The sequence below is a fragment of the Aquarana catesbeiana genome, linkage group LG05 (assembly GCF_042186555.1).
Source record: "Aquarana catesbeiana isolate 2022-GZ linkage group LG05, ASM4218655v1, whole genome shotgun sequence".
Classification (NCBI taxonomy): domain Eukaryota; kingdom Metazoa; phylum Chordata; class Amphibia; order Anura; family Ranidae; genus Aquarana; species Aquarana catesbeiana.
Genome location: NC_133328.1, coordinates 54,997,040 through 55,006,697, shown reverse-complemented (window position 1 = coordinate 55,006,697; position 9,658 = coordinate 54,997,040). Strand labels below are relative to the sequence as shown.

General features: G+C 41.7%; 1 protein-coding gene across 4 annotated transcripts in view; it reads right to left on the bottom strand.

Annotated features, from left to right (window-relative positions):
- Window positions 1-3,085: 3,085 nt before the first annotated feature.
- Window positions 3,086-9,658, bottom strand: part of MLLT10 (MLLT10 histone lysine methyltransferase DOT1L cofactor) — a 294,670-nt gene continuing 288,097 nt past the window's right edge. For all 4 annotated transcript variants that reach the window (XM_073629754.1, XM_073629757.1, XM_073629756.1 and 1 more), the window contains one exon: window positions 3,086-8,278. In XM_073629754.1, the coding sequence (XP_073485855.1) occupies window positions 8,234-8,278 (45 nt within the window). In that variant the 3' untranslated portion in view covers window positions 3,086-8,233. The remainder of the gene's footprint in view (window positions 8,279-9,658) is intronic.

Genomic DNA, 9,658 nt, shown 5'->3' with positions numbered 1-9,658 from the left:
AGACTGTGGAGCAGAGCAAGTTAACTTGTTATGCGCAGTGTGGACTCAATGGTCACTAGCGTGGACTTAGCACCTTAGCCTAAGCCAGGGACAGTTACAGGAGGGAGGGACTGGGTGGTCTGGCCTGGGACTGGGGGCTGCCTGGGGGTCAGTGCAGTGGTCGCCCCAGCGCGGGAGAAAAAGCACCGAGCTGAGGAGGAAACAAGGAAAGAAGGTGCTGCTGGCCTGGGCACCTACCTAGGTGTTTTAGCATGTGAGATAGATAATATTAATGATTTCATGAACTCAGTCAGGAAAACATTAGGCTGTTTTTGTGTTGCAGTTTGGGCACTTGGGCTCAAAAAGGTTTGCCATCACTGACCTAGACCTTTCTGAATGGCACAAACCGGCACAGAGGGCCTCCAAGTCCCTCATAAATACCTCCATGTTTGAAGATAATTATTACAGGGGGTAGTAAACCTGCAGCTGCTGGGAAAAATAAATTCCCTGCAAGGCAATGGCATAATGTGCTATTATGCACCGCATACTCGCCCTTTTACCAGTGAGAACTCTGAGAATTCCTTATCCTATTATACCCTTCATGCCTACCACTCTCATGCATGGAAAGTGGGTTTGAGAGAGTCTTGCTCTCCCCCCCAACACTCCATCAATCTATACCCCATTAGAGAGGAAGCCCAGGCTCCAGCACTTCCTTACGATTAGAGGACCCTCAAATCTTGGCTTTATTTGGGGTAAAACAATTTAAGATATGCCTCATTAACAAAACCTAATACACTTTAAGAAGTACATAATGGTTGCACATGCCCACAGCCGTCAATTCCATTGGCAGTCTAAGTCACTTCCAGAGACAAAATTGGAAAACATTTTATGATTCACTAACTTATTCAAACCAACCCTGCCTATATACAAACACTTTATACTTATTTATCTGGGGGTAACCTCACTTTAACACACGTGGCAAACAGACATACTTGAACCTGATGTTAAGGACTGTGAGGAAGCTTAGGACATTTCTTTTCAACCTGTGGTCTCTACTAGAGAAAAACTTATTTCAACATAGAAATTACTTCATCCACAAATGCTACCTGTTGGAGGTGTGTAGACTTTGAGGACCTTTTCTTCCTTGTCTATTGGACTTGCAGCATGAGTGCTACATATGGGCAGGATGTGGTCCAAAACTCCATGGTACTACTAAAGACTCCTCTTGCAGTATTTCCTAAAATCTGCCTGCTTGGTCTGGCGCTTGAGCTAGCCACAACCACGTCAGAAAGGATGCTTATTGGTTTACTTTATTTGTATGACAGAAACGCCATAGCAATGTTGTAGAAAAAACAAACAGCCCCTACCTTATTTTTCCGAATACCATTAATATTAACCTGTTACTTTATCAACCCACTTACCATACCAGCGGCTGTTGCTCCAAATTTATCAAGATTTGGGCACCTTGGAGGGACATCCATTCTTTGGCAGTGAGAATGGGTCTCCACCCTGGAACTCCCTGTAAGACCTCCAGTATCACTACAGGCATGGCACACTATAGCCCCCCCAACAGTCCACATTACTCTTTTCTCCCCCTTATTTATTGAATTTATTCATTTTGCATCCACTAATCCCAATGTCTTACACGCCGTTCTATAACATCGTATAAACAAAGGCACTGCAGAATATCAATGTTAGTTAAATGTAGGTTACCATTGTATTGTATATGATTGGTTGGTTTTCCTTATTCTAGGTGCAGCCCTATGGCACTCCTCGCATGGGGGTCTTCTGCGGGCATCAGGCTGAACATTTACAGTATAGTCCTTTGTACACGATAAACACTACCTGCTTAGTAAAAGGCCCCTTTAACCACTTCCGGACCGCCCTATAGCATATTTACCATTACAGGGCAGCCCTCCTGTGCAGAATCATGTATATATACACATGTGATCCTGTATTTCCGTCTAGGGGGTGTAAGCGTACTCCGCCGGCGAGCCACTTCTGCTTTGATTAATCACAGCGGAAGCCGATCTGCGGGTAACAGGCCCTGGATGTCTGCCAGCACCCGCCGATCGTTGTTAAAAACACACAGAATGGAGATTGGCCTATATAAACAGCAGATATGTGTTCTGACAGTGGGAAGGGATGGATTTTGTGTTCCTACAAAGCATGGAAAAAATGTATCTCCTTCCCTAGTAAAAGCAGCACATACAGTACACAAACACTGGCTAGGCACACAGTTAACCCTTTGATCGCCCTACATGTTTAACCCCTTCCCAGCCAGTGTCATCAGTACAGTGACAGCGCATAGTTTTAGCACTGATCACTATTAGTATCACTGGTTCCCGCAAAGTGTCAGTTAGGTGTCTGATTTGTTCGCTGCAAAATCGCAGTCCCGCTATAAGCCGATGATCGCCACCTTTACTAGTATGAAAAATTAATTAAAAAAATTCCATAACTATATATCCCATAGTATGTAGACGCCATCATGTCCGCATAAACCAATCAATATACGCTTATTGGGATCTTTTTTTACCAAAGACATGTAATATATATATATAGTTTTTTGTTTATTAGTGCAAAAAATACAGTGATTATCAAATACCACCAAAAGAAAGCTCTATTGTCTATAAATCTATGTCTATATCTATAAATGACAAAATTAAGCGCTGCATGACAGCGCAATTGTCTGTTAAAGGAGTGCAGTGCTGTATCACAAAAAATGGCCTGGTCATGAAGGGGGCAAATCTTCCGGAGGTCAAATGATTAATTTTTCTATGTTCATTCTTTGGAATCAGCATCCCTTTATTATAATGAAAACAAAGCTTCATTTAACACCTGCAGACCAAAACTTCCTCAACTACGGGCTTTAGACATTCCATTCCCACTCTATCAGCTATTCCCATCCCCTCCACATGAACGACATTACTAATAACTGTACACACGTGCAATAGCAAAGCTTCATATGAGCAGGAAGACCTTCCTGTAGATGATAAGAAATGAAGCACAGACACAAGGTAAACATCAGTGGTGCCAGCTGCAAAAATGAGCAACCTTGAAAATATATTTAATCTAGCAAAGAAAAAAAAAAGTAGTACAACAAATGTCTGAGGATACATTAATAAAATTTATTCTCAATGCTTCTGTACATTTTTATCAATACACATGGAATTTTGACATCTAGGTATATTTTAAGCACACACTGATGTTTTTGAAGTAATCAGTAACAATACAAAACTGAACCACTTTGCTGCCCATTTTACATAAGAGTGCGTAGAAAATCATTTACCAAGGTTTCAACCCCCCCTGAAAATATAAAAATAAATTAATTTTAATTTGATTTTAATCTGCCGATTAGAAATATTACAAATCAAAATATTGTTTCCATATGAATTATTACTTTTTTTTTCTTAAACAATACAAAAAAACAGATTTCACAAAAGCTTATGTACAGAATGAGGTAAGGACTGTGGAGGGTTGTGTTCTCTCAGTCAGACGCACAGTGGAGGTCAGATTACATCGGGGTCTGCTTCTCGATTACCATTAATAATGCAAACATTTAACAACGCATCAGAAATCCTTTCACCAATCGCTGCAGCCTTCTGTACAAGGCTATATAAAGCCAGGCTGTAGGTTTTTAATGACACTATGCAAATAAAAGAAGAAAAAAATAACAAAAAACAAACCTAAAGGAGAACTCCTCCTTCCAGGCAAATATGACACTGCAATGCAGAGTGATTGTTGAGAAGAGCATATCATCTGCTGTTTTGTTCTATTATGCCAGCACAGACATTTCAAGTGTCTACTGTGCCCAATGAAAAATGTTTAAAGCCCAAACAGCCAAGAAATTATTATTCTTAGAAGGAAGTCAGCAATGGAATAGATGTGCCTGTAATGGTATGCTAAAGTAAAATATAGGAATTTTGCATCTCCACTGGCTTAGCGGACATTACCCGAGGGCTGTGTATGCTATATTGGCGTTCATCTCTTTCAGCTAGCTGCCCCATATTTCCCGGTAAGCTCACCTTCTAGGTGGCCTTGAAAATGTGAAAATGCAGTCCTGCGCAGTCTCTCCCAAACACATTCAAGGTGGTTTATCACAGAAGTATTTAACAAGAGCTGAGGACAATCCCAATGGGTCTCCTGAAATTGACTGTAATAGATAATGTAAACTGAATTAACTGTAATGCTTCCAAGACAGAATTAGCACGTTAATGTGGTTGTAAAGGCTGAAGGTTTTTTACCTTAATGCATTCTATGTATGAAAGTAAAAAATCTTCTGTGTACAGCGGCTCCCCCACAGCCCCCCTAATACTCACCTGAGCCCCCTCTCAATCCAGCGATGATCACAAGAGCCTTGGCTGTCCCGGGACTCCCTCTCTTCATTGGCTGAGATCAGGGAGAGCCATTGACTTAATCACAGCCAGTGAGCCAATGAGGAGAGAGCGGAGTCGTGGCTCTATGCGTCTTATGGACACATAGAGCAGAGCTTGGGAGCGAGCACACACCAGTGCCCCCATAGCAAGCAGCTTGCTACTGGCGGCACTGTTTAAGGGGGAGGGGCCACAAGCGCCAGTGGGGGGACCTAAGAAGAGGATTGGGGCTGCTCTGTGCAAAACCATTGCACAGAGCAGGTAAGTAGGACAGGTTTGTAATTAATAAAAAAAAAGAAAGAAAAAAAAAAAAAAGCTGAACCTTTAATACCACTTTAACTGGTTTGGGGTTTACTTCTTAGAAATATTTTAAAAATTCTGTTGTTGGTCGTCCAAGTGGATCAGCCTACAGCAGACTTTCTCAACCTTTCCGGCACAGAGGAACCCTTGAAATAACTTTACGGTCTCAGGGAACCCTTCTAAAAATGACCATCGAAAAACTCATGATAGTGTGATGTCAGTGGGAACAATGTACATTTGTGGTCATTGGCATGAATTACCCCCTTATAGATGGCTAAAGGGATAATTGGTGCCAATGGGAACTTATCTGAGAGGCAGAAATTGGTCATTGCTCAAGGAACCCCTAGCAACCTCTGGAGGAACCCTAGTTGAGAAACCCCGGCCTACAGTAATAGACAGCTGAATTTCTTGCATAGACCCAGCATTGGGTCGGTTTACAGTTTTACAGTTCCCAGTGATGAAAAACCTAATACTTCCCAAAATGAGCATGATGGACACCTGAGAGGCTGCACAGTTGCTACATTTCAAGGGACAAGACAGGTAAGATATACTATTGATAAAGGTGAGGTTTATGCTGCTTCCCCCGTAATGTTATGTTTGACAGAAAGGAGTAATCAGAGACATACGTTAAAGGACAGCTTTACCTAAAACATCAATTGCCTCAATAAAATGTATAAATACAAGTTCACAGAGAGGTGAGTAGAGACTTCTTATATTATATATTGGTAGCTCTGGATGGAAGGCAATGTCTGCGTTTAGTTTTAAATGGAAAACATGCATTTAGTCTGAACGCTGTACTGAACATGCACCAACACATTTTAAAGTAATGTTTGAATCATCATTCAATGTCTAACATATCCCTAGATGTATGAAAAGCATATTGCTGGCTTCTATATTCTATATCATAAAGCTTTGTGGAATAAAGCAGGCAGTCTTCATACATTCTACAAGGTGGCTATCATTTCTTCAGGTCTGGGGAAAGTAAAACAGGCCACATGGAGGATATTTCTTATGCTAACCAAGGGATTTGTGATGCACAAATGCCCGGCGAGCCAATGGATTTATGCGGATTTTTATGAATTTGTTTAAAGGAACATGGAATATAGCATCTAGCCTTGTTCATTCAGATTGGGGCTTGCTCCTCTTCTGCAGCAAGAGCACCAGATAGTGTTCAGAAATGTGGCACTAAGGGCATCTTTAGCTAGTGTATATGAGCCATAAAAAGTACCTGTCATTTGTATATACTGAAAGCACAAATTTCATGAGCTGGACCAATAGATCAAAGCAGCAGCCAATCCATTTCCTTGTAACTTGCAGTAGTCAGGCCTCCTGCTAGGCTCAATATTGTTCAGCCAAAGGCGGGCCTATTTGGGTGATGGAAACATGACTTTGTTGCTATAAAGATACTGATCTGGCAGTATGTGATCCAGAATGAAAATCCACTTGTGGGGACCTTGATGAGGGTCCTAATATTTCTGCAGGTTATTTAGGTTTCCTCTAAGTTTTACTAGATACAGTTGGTGGCCAAGCTCCATGCAGATCTCTACATTGCACAGTGGATGAAAATTGAAGTGTCCAAATGCAAAGGCAGTGTTTACTTTTTAATTCTACAGTATACACCACAGTGGTGGAAAAACATAAATTAGGGCCTGTGGATTAATCTAAGATCTAGTTAGTAATCTTCAAAGGATAAGTTCACCTTTTGGAACATGTTAGATGTTCCACCCATTTTTAAGGCCGCAGCCTTTCCCCCTCCACCATGACAGCGGGTGGGCATCTTCTAGAGATGCCTGCTGTCACGGTTTGAAAAAAAAAAAAATGTGGCCATGCGGCACGTCACTCATTCACAGTCATCTGTAAATGGGGAACTACAAGTCCCAACAGCCTTTGCGACTGTTGGCTTGTAGTCTCAATTAACTACTATGGCACTGTTGAGAGCTCTGGTTAATTCTTCTTGTCAGCGTGTAACTGCCTGCCCGTACGAGGTATGAGAAAACAGATACACTGAGAAGTCTGTAGGAGTCCTGCATGGCACCCATGATTGGGTGCAATGCTTTCCAGGTTCCAAGTAAAAAAATAATAAATGCACATTTTTTTTACCTGCAAAAAAGATGTGCCGTTATTCTTTTTTTAAAGATGAACTAACCCTTTAAGAGACCATGGAACACGTGCTTCCATTGTTACCAAAAAGAATGTTGATTTTTTTTTTTTTTCAGGTGCAAAGCCTCATTGGTTCCTGGGGATTGTCCAACCTTCAGCCAGGCAGATGACTTTTTTTTTTGCACCTTTCCAATGTCAAAAGGGAAGAACTTGTGTCTCCAAAGCCATGCTTACTGGACTAATTGGGGCTGAATTTAGCATTCCAACCCTGCTACACATAACGGTTTTTTGACAACTACAAGCTCCACGGCCTTCACTAAAATTATAGTGAGAAAGGAAGCAGTGAGATTTTTTTTTCCCCTTCTTAATATTCAAAGGGCATTTCCTCTTTAACTCAAAAAATTATATGAACTGTATATACGGCATATAGTAAACAGTCAGTGTACTAGCATGAATGGTCCTAGCCATCCTCCCTAACAGCGGGACCTTTGTATTGCTGTCGAAATTTGATTAGCAACTCATTACAACAGGATGGCGATGAAAGGTTTACATTTCAATGAATATAAAACCACAGCCAACCATGAAGGTGGTGAAAAGGGTGGACCCGCCATGTTTCCACTCTAGAAACCTAAATCCAGTGATCGCTTTTAGTGAAAAGCCACTAACTACGGCGAAGGAGTCGGAAGGAAGCATTTCTCAGTGTGACTATTAGTCACCAATATTTGGAAATATTAGGAAACGATTCCTAATTTTGTTCCAGTGGAAATTTTTGTATTGATCAGGAAAACAAAATTGTGGCAACCTAAGAAAATCAGTCATGTAACACGAACACAAAAGTGTTGGGGATCCACAAGTTTGCATATAACTCAGTTGTTGAGAAATAAATAACACTAAACCACTGCGCCATTAGTGGCATCGCAGACAGACCAAACCACGAGTGCAATGCGACTGCTTATCTGCAGTCTCGCCTCAATCATCAGCAACAGGCACTTTTAATAGAATAAAATGGTTATGCCCCATATTTTATCAACCCTGCCTTTCCCAGCAGATACAGAACAATAACTGCTGGGGGAGACAGCCGAACAATTATTTTTCCTTCCAGTAACCAGTGGCAGAAACTTACTGTTTGGATAGGAATTGCACCAACATACCAGCAAGCGCACATCCTGGATTTCACTCATAGTGACATCAGTGTTTTTACCTTTTCTCCAAATGAATACAGTCGCATTTCAGTGCAACAAAGCAACAAGAACATTTAAGAAGAATAAATATCTAAAGCCCTGAAAGGCTTCGTCAATCCCTTGTGAAACCAGCAGGCAGTACAACAGGCTGATATGTGTTGAGTGTCCATGCGGTGTTGGAGGGATAAGAAGGTCAAGTCATTTTGTCTCAGTTTGCATTGTTTCTTTGCTACTTCAAGGAAGACGTCTGTAAGTTCTCAAGTGCCAGGTGGATGTGTAAACCTCTGGTTTTCCCCCACATCAACTCTTATCTTGCATAACTGGTCCTGGTTTATCGCCTAGCCTCTGAGAAGAAAGATAATAGTTTTAAAGGACAACCAAATCATTTGAGATCTCAACACACCCAATAAAATATATTCAATAACTCCATGACCTCTACTCGGATTGTAAACTTTACAGATCAGCACCAGAAAACGAAGGCCAAAGCAAAAGGTTTGCTTTAACTACCTCCCATCCCCAAAGGCATATACTTGTATTTCCTTTACATCCCTGCCACCCTGTTTAGCTCTGGGACACAAAATACCTATTTCTTCTGAGTATGGTGGAGCATGTGACAGCATGGGCCAAAGTACAAATTCACCTTAAATTAAAATGGTCAGTGTAAAGAGCCCGTCTCTTTCACATACAGCTAGATCGCAGGCTCCTGATTCACTAAAAAAACAGCGACTTCACTATGACCAGTACAATTTTTTATTTTTTTTATCCAACCACAGAATAACTGTGGGCTGAACTAGCCTTGCGTGTTGGCTCCGCTTGGAGCCAAAAAGTGCTGCCAGATACCAAAGCGATTTGATGTGCCAAGGGCTCACTTCTCTTCTCATTCAACCTGCATTTACGCAAAACCAGCAAGGCATCTCTTTGCCAAAGCTTAGATCCTCTACAGTCCAAACTGCCACCCAATTATTCTCCTGAAAATGTTTTTACTAAAGGTTTCAGTGATCTAAAAAAATCTAATTTTCATTCCTACGCACTTATCCTTCTTGATCTCTCTGGAAGCTATTTACACTGTTGGCTGCTCACTGCTACTGCAGACTCTGTCCCCTTTGGGAGTCCAAGGTCTTGCTCTTCCTCTTAGTTTTCTGCATACATTTTTAGAGCTAATTTAGCTCAATCAGGTTCAGTGAAATAAACAATGACCATATTTTCCTCTGCTGCATAGTTCAACTGGCTGCTATGTGACACGTCCCCTTCTACTTCAGGCCCAATGCTGGGGGCTGTCAGTGACCAGCACGCTGTTTAAGTGTACAGGTACCTTACATTACCTTTAGGTTCTGGCGGCCCAATGTAGCATATCTGGTTGCAGAACTTTAAGCACAAAAAAAAAAAAAAGTGTTTTGCCTCTAAGCCCCCAGGGACCTATCTGTAATGCCGCGTACACACGGTCGGACTTTTCGTCTACAAAAGTCCAACGGACGCCGACGGACTAAAGCTGGCTGGTAATCCGATCGTGTGTGGGCTTCTCCGGACTTTCAGCAGACTTTTTCAGCCTCAAATCCGACGGACTTTAGATTTGAAACATGCTTCAAATCTTTACGTCGTAACTACGACGGACCCCGAAATCCGCTCGTCTGTGTGCTAGTCCGACGGACAAAAACCCATGCTAGGGCAGCTATTGGCTACTGGCTATGAACTTCCTTATTTTAGTCCGGTGTACGTCATCACGTA